The 21,081-nt window shown below is 45.7% G+C and overlaps 1 protein-coding gene across 6 annotated transcripts in view; it reads left to right on the top strand.

Annotated features, from left to right (window-relative positions):
* Baz2a (bromodomain adjacent to zinc finger domain 2A) overlaps positions 1-21,081 on the top strand; it is a 36,524-nt gene that overhangs the window by 3,681 nt on the left and 11,762 nt on the right. For 3 of the 6 annotated variants that reach the window (XM_038314907.2, XM_038314908.2, XM_038314909.2), the window contains exons 2-8: positions 1,042-1,126; positions 13,541-13,678; positions 15,169-15,762; positions 17,363-17,548; positions 18,224-18,442; positions 19,446-19,847; positions 20,385-20,445. In XM_038314907.2, the coding sequence (XP_038170835.1) occupies positions 13,543-13,678; positions 15,169-15,762; positions 17,363-17,548; positions 18,224-18,442; positions 19,446-19,847; positions 20,385-20,445 (1,598 nt within the window). In that variant the 5' untranslated portion in view covers positions 1,042-1,126; positions 13,541-13,542. Of the gene's footprint in view, positions 1-1,041; positions 1,127-1,545; positions 1,728-13,540; positions 13,679-15,168; positions 15,763-17,362; positions 17,549-18,223; positions 18,443-19,445; positions 19,848-20,384; positions 20,446-21,081 lie in introns of those variants that run through there. The other 3 variants (XM_038314905.1, XM_038314904.1, XM_038314910.2) reach the window with 2 other exon arrangements.

Below are 21,081 nucleotides of genomic sequence, written 5' to 3'. Positions count from 1 at the left end.
TGCCTCTCCAGTGTAGAAATTACAGCGTGGGCCACCATGGCCGACTTCATGAACCCATTGGGACGGGAAAGAGAAGGATTTTGTTTCTGCCAGTCTCCTCCTTCCCTCTGTAATTTAGTCACCTCGGCTGGGGAGAGGAAGCCCTAACCTCTGCTGGCCCACATTGTTGGCAACTTTTCTAAGATCTGAATTCTTTCTGAGCTGAACTTGTAATGATGGGTGGGATATGTTTCCCACGCTCAGAATTCCCCCCCCCCCCCCCGAAGTGGAGAAATCCAGTTTAGACTGCTGGATTTGGAGCTACCGTCTTCTATCCACACCCAACTTCCCAATGGCTTAGCATCCCCCAAGAGGAAAGGGTATTTGTTGACACCTCCCGACCGCCCAGGATTTCATTATCCTTTCTCTGTGCATTGTTTCCTAGGTATTCAGCCCTCGCTTTGCATAGTTTAGGCAATTGTTTGTATTCTAGAATGGCATTTCATTGGCCTGAATGGGAATTAGGAAGCCAGGAAAGGCTTGACTTGTCAGGAAAGGGGATGAAGGTTCTTTTCTAGTTGTTTTACAGCTAATGTATGACCTTGAGCAAATCAGTGCATTTCTGCGGCTCTTGATTTCTTCATCTGGCAAATAATAAGTTTGACTTTAAAAAAAAAACCAAGCTTGGTTGGTGGTGGTGCACACCTTTAATCCTTGCATTCGGGGAGGCAGAGGCAGGCGGATCTCTGTGAGTTCAAGGCCAGCCTGGTCTACAGGCTGAGTTCCAGGACGGCCAGGGCTATACAAAGAAACCCCGTCTTGAAAAAAAAATCAACAAACTGACATCCTATGACACGATTTCTCATCGTGGTTCCCGAAAATACACTTTTAGGTGAAAGCCAAACTCTAATTCCTTGCTAGATTTTACTTTCAGCAACTTTGTTAGAAGTATGGGAAGAGTAAACACTGGGACATCTTATCTGTTGGTTAGTTTATTGTTCATTTTCTACCTCTGGTCACATTTGGCTAGACTCAGAGCCTAGTCTCCTTTCCCATGTGCAGGAATCTCTCCGATGTCCAAGGCCCTGCAGATGTCACCAGGAAAGTGGTGATTCAGGCAAGACAAGGTTGTCCCAACAGAACATAGGTGAGTGGACTTCTGCTTCCCTTCATCCCTTCACCTGGTGTCAATCTCTCCCTATCAATTTCCACTTTCTTGCTACCCTGCTGAGGAAATAAACAGCCCCGAAATGATCCTCCAGGTATCCCCTTACAGTTAGAAAAGCCTCATCTGCCTTTTGGTCCTAGAAACGTGCTCTAGTCGTTTAGGCTAACCCTGGGATGGGGCTCGCTTTTCAGTCTGACCTGGGCCTAGCAAGGCTGGAGATGCTGGTGAAGCAGCGACCTGAGGTGAAGGCCTCAGAGCGGCGCTAGGACCCAGATCTGGGTCTGAAACGGAGGAAGCCGGGCACTAGGACCCTGTGGCCGCGGCCTCGGTGGGCGGTCCGTCGGCCGCCGCTTCCCCGCCCCCTCCGGCTCCGACTCACTCCTCCCCCGCCGGCCATGTTGGCTCCGCTCGGGCCCCGCGGTTGAACCGCGACCCCCTTGCCCCCTCCCGGACCCCGTACCCCGTTCCCCTCTCCTCGCGGGCGTCTCCTCCCCTCCTGGCGCCCGGAGCGTGGCCATGTGAACCGCCTGTCCCCCGGGGAGAAGCGAGCCCCAAGCTTGGCTGGACGCGGTCGCCTCAGGTTGGTAGGGTGTGTGGCCCCGGGGCCTGAGGGCCGGGAGCGCTGCGCTCCTCCGGGCGTCCCTCAGGCAGCTGGAGCTCGGGAGCGGACCGGGCCTTTCTCCCCGCCGGGGCGCCGCCCGACGCTGGGTCTGTCTGCCCAGGGGGCTGACGAGGCTGTGGGGGGGACCCCGGCCGGGGGCGGGGGTGGCGGTGGCGGGGCTGCTGGCTGGCGGGGCCCGGGAGGGGCTCCACCTCCAGGGGCGGCGGCAGGGTTGCCCGCGTGCAGGGCTGGATCCGGGGGTTCCCTGGGTGCCTTAAACTGGAGGTTCGTGTGGAGCGGGGGTTTTGGCGGTGGTGAGTGCGCTGCGGAAGGGGTTTCCAGGGGTCGCTGGGTGACTCCCCGAGAGCGCTCTGGTTTCTCCTGTGACCCTGGAGAGGGACTGGCTGGGGCGAGCGCCGGCTTGCAAGGCTCGGGGCCCTTGAGCCCCGGGAGAGTCCTCTGCTCTGGAGACGGAGGTTGAGAGGACTCTCACTAGGCGTCTGCGCTGGAGTCGGGCGGAGAACTGCGGGGAAGAATAAAGAGGCATTCCTTTCCAAGGAAATCCTCTGAAGGGGATCCCCCGTTTCCTTGCGGAAACGATGCTCTCTCATCGTACCTTCACCACCACCCCTCCCCGCGTTCCCGACGTGTAGAAGTCAGTGCCAGTAGCAGGCATCCTTTGTGGAGCTTCTTGGAGTGAGGGATTTGTATCCTTCGGAGGAGTGGTGGTGGTGGGGATGGCGTCCACCACCTCCATCTGTACACAAACTGCCCCTCCCCCAGCCTCCCGCAGGAAGTGGCCGGGAAATGGCAGCTGTGCGTTCGATGCCGCGTCTCGTTGTTTTGAAATGCCCATTTTAATCTGATTTGGTTTCATTTTCTGAGGGCTTGTGGGTAAACTTGAATCTTCCAAACGTGTGGCCGGAGAGACCTTTCATTCGGCTCTTTCCCCGGTAACATCCGTTTGTCAGCCAGGAGTCAACTGTAGTTGACCCACTGATCTTGATGCTCCTTTGCAGACTTGTCTGTCTCTTCTGGGCAACCCACCCCCGCTTCCCCGCTCCAAGCTAGAGGTCATAGGGAATCAAACTGAGTTCTTACCAGCAGAGCAGTCATTACAGGCAGAGCCTAGAAAGCCTCCAAGACGACTTGGGATCTTTGTGGAATGAGAGTGTCTTCTTGATTGGTGTAGTGTTTTTAGGTGTGACAGCGTCTTTATTGCAGAGCATTCTTGTGAAAAGAAGGGCACTTGGAAGGGAGGACAGGAGGAAGGTGTATGTTTTATGATTTGTATATAGGGATGGGAACTGATTATACATGAGAGCTGTAAGCCTGTTCCTTAGTGACGTGTCTAGCCTAGTCCTGCAGGGAAATCTCTTCGTTGACTTGGGTTCCTGGAAATTTTACCTTCTACAGAACTAATAGGGGAATTTGCTATCATGACTTAATTCTTTAGGCTGTTAAAAACATTTCTTGTGGGAATATTTTTTCTCTTGTGTAGAGTTGTTCCTGTGCTCACATTTTCTTTTCCCTTAAAAAAAACTTTGTTTTTAATTGTTCTACTTTATGTGTATGGGTATTTTGCCTGTGTATCTGTGCATCACGAGTGTGCCTGGTGTCCATAGAGACCTGAAGAGAGCTTTGGTCCCCCTGGAACTGGGGTTATAAGATGGTTGAGCTGTCTTGTTAGTGCTAGGACCTGAACTCGTGTCCTCTTATTTGCTGAGCCATTGCCAGTGCTCTCAATCTCTCTCTGTCTCTCTGTCCCTCTGTCCTGGAACTAACGCTGTAGACCAGGCTGGCCTCAGACTCATAGAGGTCCGCCTGCCCCTGCTTCCTAAGTACTGGGGGTAAAGGCCTGTGCCATCATACCTGGCTCAAAATAATGTATTTTGTTTCTTGTTTTGTTTTTCAAGACAGGGTTTCTTTGTGTCATCTGGCTGTCCTACAACTCATTCTATAGATCAGGCTGGTTTTGAACTCAGAGATCCGCCTGTATCTGCCTCCCAAGTGCAGGGGTTAAAGGTGTGCACCACAATGACCCAGATATTTTTATTATTTTTAAGTATGGGTCTACAGGGGCTGGAGAGATGGTTCTTTGGTTGAGAGCACTAGCTGCTCTTTCAGAGGACTGGGTTCAATTTCTAGGACCCACGTGGCAGCCCACTACTCTCTGCAACTCCAGTTCCAGAGGATCCAACACTTTCACACAGACATGCATGTGGGCAAAACATCAATTTATAAATTATAAAACCTGTGGGTTTGCATATGGGTATGTGCTTGCGTGATGTGCTCATGGAGGTCAGAGAGGGTAGAGCTAGTTAAAGGTAGTTGTAAGCTGCTTGACCATGGGTGCCGAACCATACTGGTAGGTTTGTTTGTTTGTTTGGTTTGGTTTGGTTTGGTTTGCTTTGGTTTTTGGGGGACAGGGTTTCTCTGTAACAGCCCTAAGCTGTCCAGGAATTAGCTCTATAGACCAGACTGACCTCAAACTCAATGAGATCTCCTTGCCTCTGCCTCCAAAGTGCTGGGATTAAAGTTTGTACCATTATACCACAGAAACTTGTTTTTTTATGCCAGGGTCAGGCTGGTTTAGGACTATTTGGAATTTAAGATAGCTTTGAACTTGTAATACTCCTTCTGTCTTTTCTGCCTTTCAAGTGGTGGGCTTAACCATTTTTGGTGTTTTTTGTTTGTTTGTTTGTTTGTTTGTGTTTCTTTTTCACCACCCCCACCCATAAGACAGTGTCTCATTAGGTAGTTCTGGCTGGCCTAGAATTTACAGAGATGTGACTGCCTCTCTCTCCCAAATGCTGGAATTTGGTGTGTGCCCCATGTCTGGCTAAATCCCATTTTGTTGCCATTTGGGTTTCGTTAGGAGCAAGAGTTTAAATCTTCAGAATTGAAATAAGATCATTTGAGATCATTTGAATTGCCCTGAAAACTACACACACCTGTCATTGAAATCATGTTTTTTTTTTTTTATCAGAAACTTGCCAGCTGCATATAAATCCATAGATTAAAGCTCTAGGATAGGAGCAGGCCTATGTGATTTTTGTGAAAGTGGTGTCCTCCTTGTTCTCCCTGGGTGCTGATGAAAGCAAGTGTGGTGTCTGTTGCTCTCTGACTGGTGGGTTCCCTTTGACTTGTCTGTTCTGGGTGGTATCTAGATACCAGCTGTCTTGTGTGTGCTGGGGATTTAACTCAGGGTCTCAGGCATCTATGCTTAATTATCATTTTAGTTTTTAAAAGGTACATTTATTTGGTGTAGTTGTGTTTGCCACAAGGTGTGGGTGCAGATCAGAAACAGCTATCCTACCATGTGGGCTGTGGGGTTTGGTAGCAAGTACTTTAACCACTGAGCCTCCTCACCAGCTCCACCACATTGATTTTTAGCTTCTCCTGTTTTCATCCTTACTTACTTAAATTGGGATCTGGCTGAATAGTAAATTGGTTTTCCTTGTTGGGGTAAAAAGGAAAGAAGCCTGGAAATAAGAGTCCAATGGTAGTGCCAGGTCGTCATGGCGCACATCTTTAATCCCAGCGCTTGGGAGGCTGAGGCAGACGGATCTCTGAGTTTGAGACCAGCGTGGTCTACACAGTTCCAGGACAGCCAGGGCTACACAGAGAAACCCTCCCTGGAAAAACAAAGTAGTAAGAGGACTCTTGAACCATAAGGTCCACAGCCACCCTTCCACCCCAACCCAAAGTGACTTCATAGTTAAAGCTCTGATGGCCTTCTTGTAAAATGGATTCATTTTCTCATCTGAAGTAAATTCACTCTCCTCCCTTTTTTTTTTTTTTTTTTTTTTTTTGTAAGATGGGTCTCCCTAAGTAACCTAAGACTGGCCTTTGCCAAGTGCTGGAATGGTAATAGTATATACCTTCACATTTGGTGAGAAATCTGCAGAGTAGTAGATTTCCTAATATTCACTGGTCACTTTTTTTTCTTGACAGGGGGTGAGGGAGTAGTTTTCTTCTCTTACCCTTCTTTCCTCTCTTTTTGTTTTTCTTTACTGGGGGAGGGGTGCGTGTGAACCAGACCTTTAGAAACATCGGGCTATATGCCTAAGACACCTTTTTTTGCTTGCTTCTTTTTGGGTTTTCTTTTTCTTTTTTTTTTCTTCCTTTAATTTTTGGTTTTTGAAGACAAGGTGTCAGTGTGTAGCCCTAGCCTATCCTGGAACTGACACCGTAGACCAGGCTGGCCTCAAACTCAGAGATCCATCTACCTCTGCCTCCCAAGTGTTGGGATTAAAGGTGTTTGCCACCACTGTTTGGCTATTTTTGGATTTTTTTTTTTTTGTTTTTTTTGTTTTTCGTTTTTCGAGACAGGGTTTCTCTGCGGCTTTAGAGCCTGACCTGGAGCTAGCTCTTGTAGACCAGGCTGGTCTCGAACTCACAGAGATCCGCCTGCCTCTGCCTCCCGAGTGCTGGGATTAAAGGCGTGCGCCACCACCGCCCGGCTATTTTTGGATTTTTAAGACAAGAACTCTGGTATATCATTGATTGGCCTTGAACTCAGAATGTTCTGACTACCTCTACCTCAGTACTGGGATTAAAGGCGTGTACCACCACCCTATCCCAAAGGATTCTATGTTTGTTTCTTTGTTTTGGTTTTTGAGACTGGGTTTCTTTATTCTGGAACTAGCTTTGCTGACCAGAGTTGGCCTTGAACTCACTGAGTTCGCCTGCCTGTCCATCCTGAGTGCCTGGTTTAAAGGCCTGCACCACCACAACCACCCGGCTTGTTTTTTGTTTTTCAGAGACAAGGTAGCCCTGACTGTCCTGGAACTATACAGACCAGGCTGACCTCAGACTCAGAGAACTGCCTGCCTCTGCTCCCTGAGCACTGGGATTAAAGGTTTGCACCACCACCACCACCACCCAGCCTGTGGTCCATTTTGTAAGTCTGTTTCTAAAAAGAAAAACAGGTAATGTGAAGAGAATTAGATGGACTGACCTCACCTTCTCAGAAGTCTAGAAGATTCCGAGAGGTTCATTTGGAAGCCTCAGCATTATAGAATCAGGTGTGCCTGTTTTCCTGATGATAACTTTTTTTTTTCACATTTGAGGAAATTAAGCCAAGCTGCTCTAGTCTACTGTAGAGTGATGTAAAAGTTACTAATTGATGGAGGGTTTGATCTTGTGTGTGGTGTGTAAAGAGACGGGAATGTGAGTTTTTTAATTTAGAATATAGAGGGATTTTCTGGGTTTTTTTCTCTTTCTTTCCCCTTTTTTCTTAATTTTGCAATAGGATCTCATATAGTTCAGGCCAGCTTTGCTTTTATTTATTTTATTAGTGAAACAGGGCCTCTCTGTTTTGTATTGCCCTGACTGTCCTGAGTAACTCAATGTAGAACAGGGTAGCCTTGAACTCAAGATCAGTTTGCCCCTGCCTCTGTTAAGGATGGTATAGCTTGTCTAGTGTGTACAAGGCCGTGAGTTCAGTCTTCAGCACTGTAGGAAAGGGGAAGTCAAGAGATACAATAACAATACTTAGAGTATTGTATCCTTGGCCTGGGGTGATAGCCTTGCAAAGTTTTTTGTTTGTTTGTTTGTTTTTGTTTTGTTTTTCCTGAGTCGGGCTCTCACCAAATTCACTCACTGAGCTCCGAGTGCCTCTGCTGTGGTTGAGTGCTGGGATTGAAGGCATGCTCACCACTACACCCAGCTCTGGCTGGCTTTGAATTCCTTTAGCCCAAAAGGCAGTCCTTTAATTTGGGATCCTTCTGCCTCAATCTTCTGTATCTAGCTAAGATTACAGGATACACAACCAGATCCAATTCCAGATGTATTTTTCTTTTCTTGAATCCTGGGGATCAAGATCATTTTTTAAAAATCTATATGCATGTATTGATTGCACTTTTGTGTGTGTGCTATATTTGTGCCTGGATCCCCTGGAACTGTAATTGCAGGTGGTTGTGAGGTGCCACATGGGTGCTTGGAATTAACCTGAGTCCTCTAGAAGAGAAGCAGGTGCTCTTTAGCTTTTGAGTGATATCTCCAGCACCTCAAGACTCTTTTCTAGAAAAGATTTGTTTCATTTTTAACATATATATGTTTGTGGGTACGTGCACATGGGCACTGGTGCCTGTGAAGGCCAGAAGGCACTGGGTCCTTGGGAAATAGAGTTACAGGTGGTTGGGAACTGAACTTGAGCCTTCTACAAGTGAAACAGCACTCTTAACTGCTAAGCCATCCCTCCAGCCCCTTCTCCATCACAATATCTTGTGATGCAGGACTTGGTGTATGGTAGGGAAGTATATTGTACCAGGAAACTACATGAAACTTTCTTGACAGTGAAGTAAGAACTATGGCAGAAAACCAGGTTACGATATGATTCCTTTAGTTCATATAAAAAAATTGTTCTTACTGGTTTTGAATATATCCACAGATAACCTTGAACTTCTGAACTTCTTGCCTCTACTCACTAAGTGCTGAGATTATAGGTGTATACACCCATGCCAGTCTAGGTATTAGGAATAGGATTCAGGGCTTTGTGCATGCTAAGCAGTTACTCTACCAATGGAGCTAACGTCCTCGGTCTAATTTTTTTTTGTTGTTTTTTTGTTTTGTTTTGTTTTGTTTTTGTTTTTGTTTTTCGAGACAGAGTTTCTCTGTGGCTTTAGAGCCTGTCCTGGAACTAGCTCTTGTAGACCAGGCTGGTCTCGAACTCGCAGAGATCCGTCTGCCTCTGCCTCCCCAGTGCTGGGATTAAAGGCGTGTGCCACCACCGCCCGGCCTCAGTCTAATTTTAAAGGATCTTTAAGAACTACTCTTGTTTTTTGAGTGTGTAAATCTGTTTAGAACATTAAATTTAGAACTAAGTTTATTGATTTTTTTTTCCTCCCAGACAGGGTTTCTCTGTAGCTTTGGAGCCTGTCCTGGAACTAGCTCTTGTAGACCATGCTGGCCTCAAACTCACAAAGATCAGCTTGCCTCTGTCTCCCAAGTGAGCCACCACAACCCAGCTGTTTATTGGCTTTTTAATATTGTCAGTACTTCTCTATTCCTTTGCCTTATTTTTGCAAGGGATAGCTAGTCAAAAGTCTGCTAAGGATGGTATACCTTGCCTAGTGTGCACTAGACTGGAGTTAGTCCCTACCACAGCACTGTAGGAAAGAAGTCAAGAGATTGGGGCCTTTCCTCTATAGGAATTTTTTTAGTTTAAAGGCAAGATCTCACTGTGTAACCCTGGCTGGCTTGGAACTCTATGAAACAGAACAGACTGACCTTCAATTCATAGAGCTCCACCTGCCTCTGCTATGACTGTGTACTGGGATGAAAAACCTCGAGTCTACCATGCCTGGCTGAGGACTTGAGATTGATCCCTAGAAACCAAGTAAAATGTTGGGCAGGCTTGGTGTTGTATGATTGTAATCCTAGTACTAGAAAGGTAGAAACTGAGCTCCTAGGGCTCGCTGGCTGACTAGTCTAGCCTAATTGATATACTTCAGGCCATTAAGGGGACCCAAAGGAGATTGGTGGTGTTTCTGAAGTTGTCCTCTGATCCACATGTATATGGACACACATAAACATATACATACATAAAAGAAAATGGGGGCCGGATATGGTGGTGCATGCCTTTAATCCTAGCAGATTAAATGCAGATCTCTGAGGCTATAGTGAGTTCCACTCTAGCCAAGGCTACATAGTGAGACCCTATTTTTAAAAAACTAATTTAAAAAAAAAAAGGGAGGGCTGGAGAGATGGCTCAGAGGTTAAGAGCACTACCTGCTCTTCCAAAGGTCCTGAGTTCAATTCCCAGCAACCATATGGTGGCTCACAACCATCTGTATGGGGTCTATTGCCTTCTTCTGGCCTGCAGGCATACACACAGACAGAATATTGCATACATAGTAAATATATATATATATTAAAAAAAAGGAAAAGGGACTGGAGAGATTGTAGAGAATTGTTGATTGGATTTTTCATGGATGTGTAGCAGATTGAAGTCTGCTGCTTAATTTACACTTGATCTTAGCCAAAAGTGAGACGTGATCACGACTTACGTTGGCGTGTGTATATGCGTATGTGTTCATGTCTGCACTTGTGCCTCCTGGTGGATAGGTGTCACAGCAGGCGTGTAGAGGAGCGAACAGTCTGAGAGTTGTTTCTCTCTGGTCAACAGGCTTGGCTTGCATGCCCCTCTACCTGCTGAGCTATTTGCCAGCACTTACTGTAATTTTAGAATGAACCTGGGACATTGTATAAGAAAGATAAATTAATACTAAAAACTTCTGAGTTGGGCTTAGTGACATATGCCTGTAATCTCAGTACTCAGAAAATTGAGGCAGGAGATTTGCTGTGAGTTGTTGCCACTCAAGACTACCTGGAAGATTGTCTCAAAAACAAACAGTTTAGCTGTAGTGACTCAAGCCTTTAATTCCAGTACTTGGGAGTCAGAAGCAGGTAGATCTCTTGAGTTCTAGACCAGCCTGGTCTACAGGGTGAGTTCCAGAACAACCAGGACAACACAGAGAAACTCTGTCTTGAAAAAAATTAAAGAACAAAAAAGGAAGCAAACAAAACCTAACTCTCCCCCACCTCACTGCTCTCTTAAGTAGAACATAAATTGCTTTTATTTTATTTCTGTTAGTTAAAATTGACTGTGACAATCATGATATCTAAACTATAAAATTCTAGAATTATCATGCTGTTTGCTACATGGGATTTATATTTTATATTCAAAATTATGTTGTGGAGGTTGATGAGATGTCTTAGGTCAAGTTTCCTGCTGCCAGACCTGAGGACTGGATTAAGTCTCTGGGACCCACAGGAGAGACATGATTTCCCCACATTATCCTCTAACCTCTGCATACATGCCATGGCTCGTGCCTACAAACATGGAACAGCTAGTGTGTATGTGTGTAAACTGTTGACACATAAACCGAGTGGTGTCTGATTTTTCAGTATATAACATATTCATAAACCATGATTGCTTGCTTTGAAATAGGATCTTACTGTGTAGTCCAGTCTGTCCTTGAACCTTGATCCTCTTGCTTTAGTCTTTTGAATACTGGGCTTGTAGGCATGTGACAGACAGCAGGTATATGTTGACCAGTGATCATGTTTTCATAACCAACTTATTTATCCTTTAAAAAAATATAATTAAAATATTACCTAGGTTTGGTTATTTCCTCAGTTGAGGAACTTAATAAAAATAGCTTTCTGACTCCTGGGTGTGATGGCGAATGCTTTTAATCCTAGCACTTTAGAATAGAGATAGGCAGCCGGGCGGCGGTGGCGCACGCCTTTAATCCCAGCACTGGGGAGGCAGAGGCAGGCGGATCTCTGAGTTCGAGGCCAGCCTGGTCTACAAGAGCTAGTTCCAGGACAGGCTCTAGAAACTACAGGGAAACCCTGTCTCGAAAAACCAAAAAAAAAAAAAAAAAAAAAAAAAGAATAGAGATAGGCAGGTTTCTGAGTTGATGCCAGCCAGGGCTGTGACCATTTTAATTTCACTTGTGTGATGTCTCAACAAAAATAGAAAAAAAGAAAGCTTTCATTGTGAGTTATTATGCCCTCCAGAAGCTGTTAACATAATCCAAGAACTTTTTTGTATAAAAATAGTCTCACATATTAGGTTAATAATCACTAGTACATCGCAAATAGCAGGTCAGACTTTTCCAATAATTTTTGTTTCTGCTTTTGTTCCTCCTGGGTGCTGTCTATCAGAGTTAAGTTTATTTTGATCAAGGCCTTCATTTCTCACTATTTCTAGTAATATATCATGCTATATTCAATAAATATTGAGGCTTTTAGCCATACTGTTCCTCAGTGAGCCAGTAAACTTTACAGTTTCACATATGTATAATGTATATACTTCTTTTTCGTTTGTTTTGTTTTGTTTTTCGAGACAGGGTTTCTCTGTGTAACAGCTCTAGCTAACTCACTTTGTAGACCAGATTGGTCCTGAACTCACTAAGATCCGCCTGTCTCTGCCTCCCAAGTGCTGAGATTAAAGGCGTGGGCCACCAACACCCAGCTAATGTATATATTTCAAACCATTATATTACATTAGAGGTTTTTTGTTTGTTTTTGTTTTTCAAGAAAGGGTTTTTCGTAACTTTGGAGCCTGTCCTGGAACTCGCTCTGTAGACCAGGCTGGCCTTGAAATCACCAAAATCTGCCTGCCTCTGCCTCCCGAGTACAAGAATTAAAGGTGCACACCATCACTACCCTGGCTGTTAGTGTTTTTATGTCTGGGGCTATAGATAGAAAATAATGGGCACTGTTATCCCAGTACTTGGAAGTCTCAGGGAAAAGGATTCACAGTACAAGGCCTACTTGGATTACATAAAGAGATTCTGTCAAAGCAGAATAGTAATGAAACAGTATATACATCAAGTATACATTTCATGCTAACACTGTGTGTTGTGTTTTTTGTTTTTGTTTTTTCCCTCTAGTCAGGGTTTCTCTGTAGCTTTGGGGCCTGTCCTGAAACTAGCTCTTGTAGACCAGGCTAGCCTCGAACTCAGAGATCTGCCTGCCTTTGCTTTCAAAGTGCTAGGATTAAAGGCCACCACTGCCTGACTTGCTGTTGTTTTGTTTTTACTCTTTGGCTTTTTGAGGGGCCTACCACCTGGCTCCCAAATAAATACACACAGCTTATTCTTAGTTATAAATGTCTTGCCTTAGCCTGGCTTGTTTCTAGCCAGCTTTTCTTAAATTATCCTGTTTATCTTTTGCCTCTGAGATTTTTTTTTCTTTTCTTACTTCTTTGTATCTTATTTTCACTCTTACTCCGTGGCTGGGTGGGTGGGTGGGTCGTTGGCCCCTGAAGTCCTCCACCCCTGTTCTCTTGTTGCTCCTCACTCTCTCCCCTCCCAGATTTACCTTTCTATTTATATTCTCTGCTTGCCAGCCCTGCCTGTCTTTGCTACTGCCTCATGGTTGGCCATCCGCTCTTTATTAGACAGGCCAAAATTCACACCTTTAAAGAGATAAACAAATGCAGCATAAACAAAAGTCACACACCTTAAAATAATGTTCCCCAATAACTTTGCATCCATAGCTTTCTGCCATAAAGATGATTTTGACAACTTTTGTGGCCCCTGGGAGTAGACCCATGGCCAGGGTGATAACAAAAGGATAAAGAATATCAAATGTGGGGCTGGAGAGATGGTTCAGTGCTAATAGGCACTGGCTGCTCTTCTGGAAGACTTGGGCATGATTCTTAGCGCTTATATGGTAGCCAACAGTGCCTGCTAACTCTGGTCCCAGGGGAATCACTCCACTCTTCTGGCCTCTGGGCATCGCATATATGTATGCGGACATACATGCAGATAAAACATACATATACATTAAAAAATTAATCTTAAAAAAATGCTCAAATCCTAACCCTAATGTTAAAGTAAAGAGTTAATGTCTGAGAAGACTATATCCTGGGCCAGCAATTAATCGGGTAGAACTTAATATAAGGTTAGGCTCTTCCAGGCTTATTGTTTTTTCACACTAACTTACTTTTCTCTATCACTGATAGTTAACTTTATCTCTCTGTCTGCCTGTCTTAACAACTTGCTTTTAGACAGTTTGTAAAAGTTTGCCTTAAACCTGTGATCCTTTGCCCCAGTCTGCTGTGTGCTGTGTTTATAGGTGTGGTACCGTGTTTGACTTGACAGTTGGGTCTTTGACCCCGTTAAGGCTGTATTTTCTTCTCCTTTTCCACTTGCACCTTCTCGTAGCACCCCTAAATTGAAGGGTTAGTAAAGAAATGGGAAGGGGCACTTCCTCGATGATACAACCTCGCTTAACCATGAGTATTTTTCCTTTTCTCTCTCCTGCAGAAATGGAAGCGAATGACCATTTTAACTTTACTGGCCTTCCCCCTGCACCAGCTGCCTCAGGACTGAAACCCTCTCCTTCATCAGGGGAGGGCCTCTACACTAACGGGTCTCCCATGAACTTCCCCCAGCAAGGGAAAAGTGAGTGTGGAGGCCTTAAGACCTGGGAAGGGAATGACATCATTTCTTTAGATCAGCGATTGAGATCTACGTTTGGCTAGCTACCCCACAACAACTCTTTCCTGGCAGGTAGTGACAGAGGAAATAAATCCATAGAACTTACTAATTGCTAGGGAGAAATCAAACTTCTGAGAACAAGTTATAAGGGCTTATGGAAGCTGCTTTTTTTGTCTTGACTTTGGATTTCTAGAAGATTAGAAAAAACATAGAAGCTTCTTCATCTTAGCCTGCTCTTTTGTCAGTCCTGTTCCCTGGCTACTGGGAACAGAAAGGAGGTAGCTGCTGTTACACGCTAAGCTCTCTGGAGCTGCTTTAAAGAATTAGGAGATTGGTTTGGACTATGGGTGAGGGAGGTGGGCGAAGGTCATGCTCTAACTCGTGCAGCAGGGAAGGCCTGCAGTCGAACTGCTATGCACAGAAGGTGAGGGGCGCAGTGCTTCCTTAGAAAGCTTTCATTCTCTGGAAGTGCTGCTGTGGACACCTCTTTTCTTTTCCTTTTCTCTTCTGGGGTAGTGACTTACTCTAGCCAGGGATGACCTGAACACCGTGGTGGCGGTCCTGCTTCAGTCTTCTGTCAGTTTCCTCTCTAAATTTGCATAGAAGCAGAATTTCATGTGCTTTCTCCTTCCTTGCAGTAGAAAAATTCATCTGTCTTGTACTTACTTTCCCTTCTTTCATATATAGGGCACTTGCAGATGAATGCAAGCCCGGTTATTTCATTGGACTTTCCCACACATACGTACCCACCTACCTGCTGTAGTATTCCCCCCATACACAGACACCTGCTTGAAGTTTCTTTAGTATCTTGGTCCCGATAATTGTTGTCTGATGCAAACTCAAAGATGGCTATTTTCAGAGCTGTATTTTGCAGCATTGGTCATGCAAAGATTTTTACCTACTCCATATTACCCTCCTGGGGCTATGGGGAGGGGCTAAACCCAGCCTTCTGAGCTGGAATTTTGTCACTGTGGTGACTGCAAATTCTATTCTTAGCCCAGCACAAAGTGCTGGATCTGCATGTGCCAGTGAGGTGGAGGCTGTCCCTTCTGGTGCCACTGTAGGGCCAAATAGGCACTAAGGAAAGAGGGGATTGGGAACTGGAAAATTCAGTCATACCCTCCCCCCCCCCGCAGGAAAGAATTCCCATAAGGAATGAGGGCGGGAAAGTCATTGTAGGAAACCAGTGTGCAGCTCCATGTAGTAGAAAGCTTGCAGCAGCACTATCCATGGCTGCCACTAGCTCCTGTGGCACACCTAGGCCACTCCCTAGCCCCTTACTCATCTGTCTCAGCAGCAGTGCTAAGCTTACACACGGGAACATCCAGGTTTAGTGTTCCCTTGAGACCCAAAACCTGAAGTTAACAGAGGAGTCCCGTCACTGTTTTTGAGGTTTATTTCGTAGCATTATTGCATATATATTCATAGCTGACTCTTTTCTATTTTTCTGCCAGGTTTGAATGGGGATGTGAATGTTAATGGCTTATCTACTGTATCTCACACTACTACTTCAGGGATTTTGAACTCTGCTCCCCACTCCTCCAGCACCTCACACCTCCAGCACCCTAACGTGGCCTACGACTGTCTTTGGAACTACTCACAGTACCCACCTGCCAATCCCAGCAACAACCTCAAGGACCCACCCCTTCTTTCTCAGTTCCCTGGGGGACAGTACCCACTCAACGGTATCCTTGGGGGCAGCCGACAGCCTTCATCCCCGAGTCACAACACTAATCTGCGAGCTGGGAGCCAAGAGTTCTGGGCCAATGGCACCCAGAGTCCCATGGGGCTTAACTTCGATTCACAGGAGCTATATGATTCCTTTCCTGACCAGAATTTTGAGGTGATGCCCAATGGACCTCCAAGTTTTTTCACCTCCCCACAGACTTCTCCAATGTTGGGATCTAGTATCCAGACCTTTGCACCTTCCCAGGATGTAGACAATGGGATCCATTCTGATGAGGCAGCAGAAAAAGAGCTGACTTCAGTTGTGGAGGAAAATGGCACTGGCTTGGTAGGCAGCCTGGAACTGGAGGAAGAGCAGCCAGGTACAACTGGGTCTGTGAGCTGGGTGGGTGTGGAGAGAGAAAGTGCGGTCATGGGGGCCAGTGGCCTTTTGGGGTGAGGAAAACTTGTCTTTCCAGCTCTCTGCAGTAGAGACTGATTTGCATGTTGGTGATTAGCAGAGCCAAGTGGCTGGTGTTTTTGTGGCAGCAGCACCAGTTCAAGAGTGGGAGTGCAAATTATTTCAAGCTCTTGCAGAGCTGCTGCCCAAGAGAGGGCAGGTGGGCGATGGGCAAGCCTGAAACAGCCCAAACACATACTGCATCAAGAATGGCTTTTTGGGGAGCTGGAGCTCAGTGGTTAAATGAACTGACTTCTCTTCTGAGGACCTGGGTTCAATTCCCAGCACCCACGTGTGGCTCACATCTATCTGTAGCTCTGGTTCTAGGGGACCTGACACCCTCACACAGATATACATACAAATAAAACACCAATGCATATACAAAATAAAAATAAATTTTAAAAAGAAGAAAAGAATGACCTCTTAGGCCAGGAATGTCGCTCAGTGGCTAGTATGCTTGAATGGGTTAGTGGCTAGTAGCGTGCATGAATGGGTTCTACCTACCTCCAGCCCTGCAAACATCATACATACTGGCACATGCCTATAATCTCAGCCCTTGAGAGTGGAGGCAGGAGGAGGCAGCCTGGGACACAAAAATGAGATAGGGTGGAGTAGGGGCTTCTAAAGCAGATGAGTGGTGAGCACTGAAACCATGAGGCTATTTTAACTGTGGCAGGATTAGGTACTGCTGAAGTGCTCAGCTCTAGTAGTGACTGACTTAGTAAGGTGAGGACACAGTAGGTAGAGTGCACCATTGCGTGTCTGTTCAGCTCCTTTTCTTTCTTTCCTTTTTTGTTTTGTTTTGTTTGTTAATATTTATGTGGCAGTCTATTTTGTTTCCCTAAAAATAGATAAACTATTAGTTTGTATTTGTAGTTCATATTCACTGCAAGGGTTGACTGCCCTATAAAAAAGTCAAAGAATATTTTCTCTGTTTCACTTGTTGGAAAAAATAGCTAAATATGTGGTAGGGTTCTTGTCTCAGCCTTACTGTCCATCTTCCCCTTTGCCTGATGTAAGATTGGTTTTAGCAGCATCTCTCTACTCATGAGATACTGGATAGGGTCCGTTCCTGGTTTAGAACTAGCAGTAAATGTTGACTAAAGTTAGAGCTTACTAAGAGAATATTGTAACACAGATTTTAGTACTGGTGTGTCTGGGGAAAGGGCTCCTAGGAAAGAACAGTGCACGCCATGTGCCTGTGGAGTTCCTGAAAGAGTTGCTTGAACACTTTTTTCTTTTCTTTTTTTTAAAGCATTTTTAATGATTTGTTATTTTTTTTTAATGTGCATTGGTGTTTTACCTGCATATATGTCTGTGTAAGGGTGTTGAATCCCCTGGGACTGGAGTTACAGACAGTTGTGAACTGCCTTGTGAGTGCTGGGTATTGAACCTGGGTCCTCTAGAAGAGCAGCCAGTGCTCTTATCTGATGAGCCATCTCTCCAGCCCCCCGAACACATTTTTATAACCAGCTAATCGAAGGCACAAATTTTGACTTTTGATCTCTCCTGGGATTACCTAGAATTAAAGATGTGTGGCTACAATAGTTCTGTCTCCTCTGTGGAGTCTTTACACCAAGAAGTCTCTGTCCTGGTTCCTGATCCCACGGTGAGCTGTTTAGATGATCCTTCACATCTTCCTGATCAACTGGAAGACACTCCAATCCTCAGTGAAGATTCTCTTGAGCCCTTTGACTCGCTGGCACCAGGTAGGCTTTAGAGGGTGTGTTCCTTTCCTGCTTACCTGAGCAGAAGGTGACTAACCCGTGATCTGGACAAGTTAGAAACCTAAGGAAAGTTTTAGGGAATCTGGGGTGTTGACTTGTGGATAAAACTTTAGCAAACCATAGTCTTACTGCTGGCTGAGCCGGCTTTACTCAGATGCATTGGTTCATTTCCCAGGCTCTTTCTGTCTTCCAGTTGGCCAAGAGCCCTTGGATGCAATAATTCATTGAATAGGCTGTAACTGCCACACAGTTGGGCTATTTGGGTTCTAACTAACTAGAAAGGAAACATTTGCCAATTAAATATAAAACCAAGGCCAATTTTATGATAAATGCTAGATTTCTGCAAGGATCGATGGATAGATACAAAGTCTGTGTCTTTGCCTTCATTCTCACAGTCTTCTGTCCCCTACTTTTAATGCTAAATGGGGTTGCTGAGGTAGGAGGGCGAGGCTTTGCCATCCTGCGAAGTACATAACAGGTTTCAAGTCAACTCTGAGCTTGAGCTGAGACCCTTCCTTATTTCCTCCCTGCTTCCCCAGTTCAGACCCTAGAAACTAGAGTTGGATATTGCTTTGGCTAGTATTTACTAAGGAAATGTGGCTTGTTAATTTTTTCCCCTAATTTCTGCTTGTAATTTCTTTTCGCCCCCGTATGCAGAGCCCGTGAGTGGAGGACTTTATGGGATAGATGACACAGCATTGATGGGTGCAGAAGACAAGCTGCCTCTGGAGGACAGCCCTGTGATCTCTGCTCTCGACTGCCCTTCTCTCAATAATGCTGCTGCCTTCAGTCTGCTCGCAGACGACAGCCAAACGGCAGCCTCTCTCTTTGTCAGCCCCACCTCTCCACCTGTCTTAGGGGAGTCTGTCCTACAAGGTAAGTGAGGAGAGGTAGGAGAAATAAAAGTCTTCCCTTGCAAAACAGTGCATGTGTTCCATTGCTAAGCCCTTAACATGGGAAGTGTGTACCGGTGTCATGCTGACAGACTATGAGATGCTGTCTAGTGGGAATAAAAAAGCATCCATTGGGGCTGGAGAGATGGCTCAGTGGTTAAGAGCATTGCCTGCTCTTCCAAAGGTCCTGAGTTCAATTCCCAGCAACCACATGGTGGCTCACAACCATCGGTAATGAGGTCTGGTGCCCTCTTCTGCCCTTCAGGCATACACGCAGACAGAATATTGTATACATAATAAGTAAATAAATATTTTTTTAAAAAAAAGCATCCATTGTACTTTGACCTCTGCCCTCTGTGGAAAACACGAGGGGCTTAGGAGTTGTCAAAGAAAAGATGGCCAGAGGCCTTTCTATCTTAAGGAGAAGCTGTTTCTCTCTGTGGTGCTGACCATGGCCATCACCAGCTTTACCCTTTAACTTCAAAGATGTTTGGGACAGGGAAAGAGCCAGCACTATTTTGGTTTTGGTTTTGTTTTGGTTTTTTTGTGTTTTTTTGAGACAGGGTTTCACTGCAGTTTTAGAACCTGTCTTGGAACTAGCTCTTGTAGACCAGGCTGGCCTTGAACTCACAGCGATCCACCTGCCTCCTGAGCAAAAGGCGTGTGCCACCACCGCCCAGCTAGCACTGCTTTTTTAAATTTAATTTTATGTGTATGAGTGTTCCAGTATGTGTAGTGCCCTTGGAGGCCAGAAGAGGGTTTCAAACCTCTTGGGATTGGAGGTACAGAAGGGTAACACCATGTGGGTGCTAGAAATCAAACAGTGGCCCTCTGAAAGGGCAGACAGTGAGCCACAGCTCCAGTCCCTAGAGCTACTGTTCTTTTTTAACTAAAAGCCTTTAAGATAACTGTTTACCGTAGTGTAGGTTTGATTGAATAAACTCTTCTACCATTTTCTTTTACTGATATTATCCTTTGGATTTTAGATAACAGCTTTGATCTGAATAATGGCAGTGACTCTGAACAGGAAGAAATGGGGCCTGAGTCTTCAGGCTTCCCACATCCCCTGAGTGAGCCAGCCTCTGACCAACCACCTACTGTTGAGCTACATCCAGCAGCCTCCCCAGCAGCCTCTCCGGCAGCCTCCTCACTTGTCCCTCCTACGATCTTCCCAGCAGTGTCCCCAGCTCCTTCCCCTTCCCTCCCAGCAGCCTCTTTAGAAGTCTCTTTGACAGCTCCAGTGACCTCTCCTCAAGCTTGCCCTGCTCCTTCTCCAGCACCCGCCTTCCAGACAGTTTCCCAAGCAAGTGAAGACAGCAGCAGCATTCCAGAAGCTTCTGCTGGGTTAGAAGAGACCACTGGAGAAGCTGTCACAGTTTCTGGTAGTGGTAAGTGTCCAGATTTTGTTTTGTCCCTGCCTGGTTTCTACAATTTTTTTTTTCTTTCTGAGGTAGGGTTTCTCTGTAGCATTGGAGCCTGTCCTGAAGTAGCTCTTGTAGACCAGGCTAGCCTTGAACCCACAGAGATCCACTTGCCTCTGCCTCCTGAGTGCTGGGATTAAAGGCACCACCACCACCTGGCCTGTACAAAAGTTTTATGTCACATGCTGCATCTATCCCTCCTATTAACCTGTAATTTAATTTAATTTTCAGTGCTCAGGAAGCAGAGACAGGCAGATAGATCTCTGTGAGTTCAAGTCAGCCTGGTCTACAAGAGCTAGTTCCAGGACAGACTCAAACTACAGAGAAACCCTGTTTTCAAAAACAAACAAACAAACAAAAAGTTTGTTTGCGACAGGATCTTGTGCAGACTAAGCTGGCTTCCAGTTCACAGAGCTCTGCATGCTTCTTCCTCCAAGTGCTGTGCCACCAGCTCAGCTCTATTCTATAGGCTTGCTTGACCTTTACCTCTGGTCTTCCCTCAAGGTGATGTACTGAAGAGACGCATCGCTACTCCAGAAGAGGTCCGTCTTCCCCTCCAGCACGGGTAAGTGCTCCAGATTGCTGCATGCACTGACCTTAACAAGCCTAGGAGTGACTCTTAGATGCGGGAGAGTTGGGAATGGAGTACAGGACGGTGAGGAGGGTGTAGAGTCCCTGAAGTTGGAGTCACAGGCTGTTGTGAAGCCACCGGTGTAGGTGTTCTGGCAGAACAATGGGTGTGCTTAACTGCTGGACTGTTCTCGACAAGTTTCCTCTTTCTTATTTCTCTCTTCGGGTAATTTCTGAGACAAGGTTTCTCTGTGTAGCCCTGGCTGTCCTAGAACTCACTCTGTAGACCAGGCTGGCCTCGAACTCACAGAGATCCCCCTGCTTCTACCTCCCGAGTGCTCGGATTAAAGGTGGGCACCACCACCTCCTGGCTACAATTTTCCCTTTCTTAGGGTCTGTCTTCCCTCATAAATAAATTCTTTACTCATCTGCTGATTACTTGGTCTTGATCAAAGATCCTTTTCCAAACTAAGGCTCAAGTAGTTAGACAAAACTGTTTTCAAAGAGAGGGATAGCAGTGGGGAAGAGAGACTTTCTACCAATGAATTGGGTGGTTTTGTGATGTAATTGTTTTATTGCTCTCTGGAGAGCTAAGCTCTGGAATGGTAACTATGTAATGACCAAACCAGTT

The sequence above is a fragment of the Arvicola amphibius genome, chromosome 17 (genome assembly GCF_903992535.2).
Source record: "Arvicola amphibius chromosome 17, mArvAmp1.2, whole genome shotgun sequence".
NCBI lineage: Eukaryota > Metazoa > Chordata > Mammalia > Rodentia > Cricetidae > Arvicola > Arvicola amphibius.
This window is presented reverse-complemented; position numbering and strand designations above follow the sequence as displayed.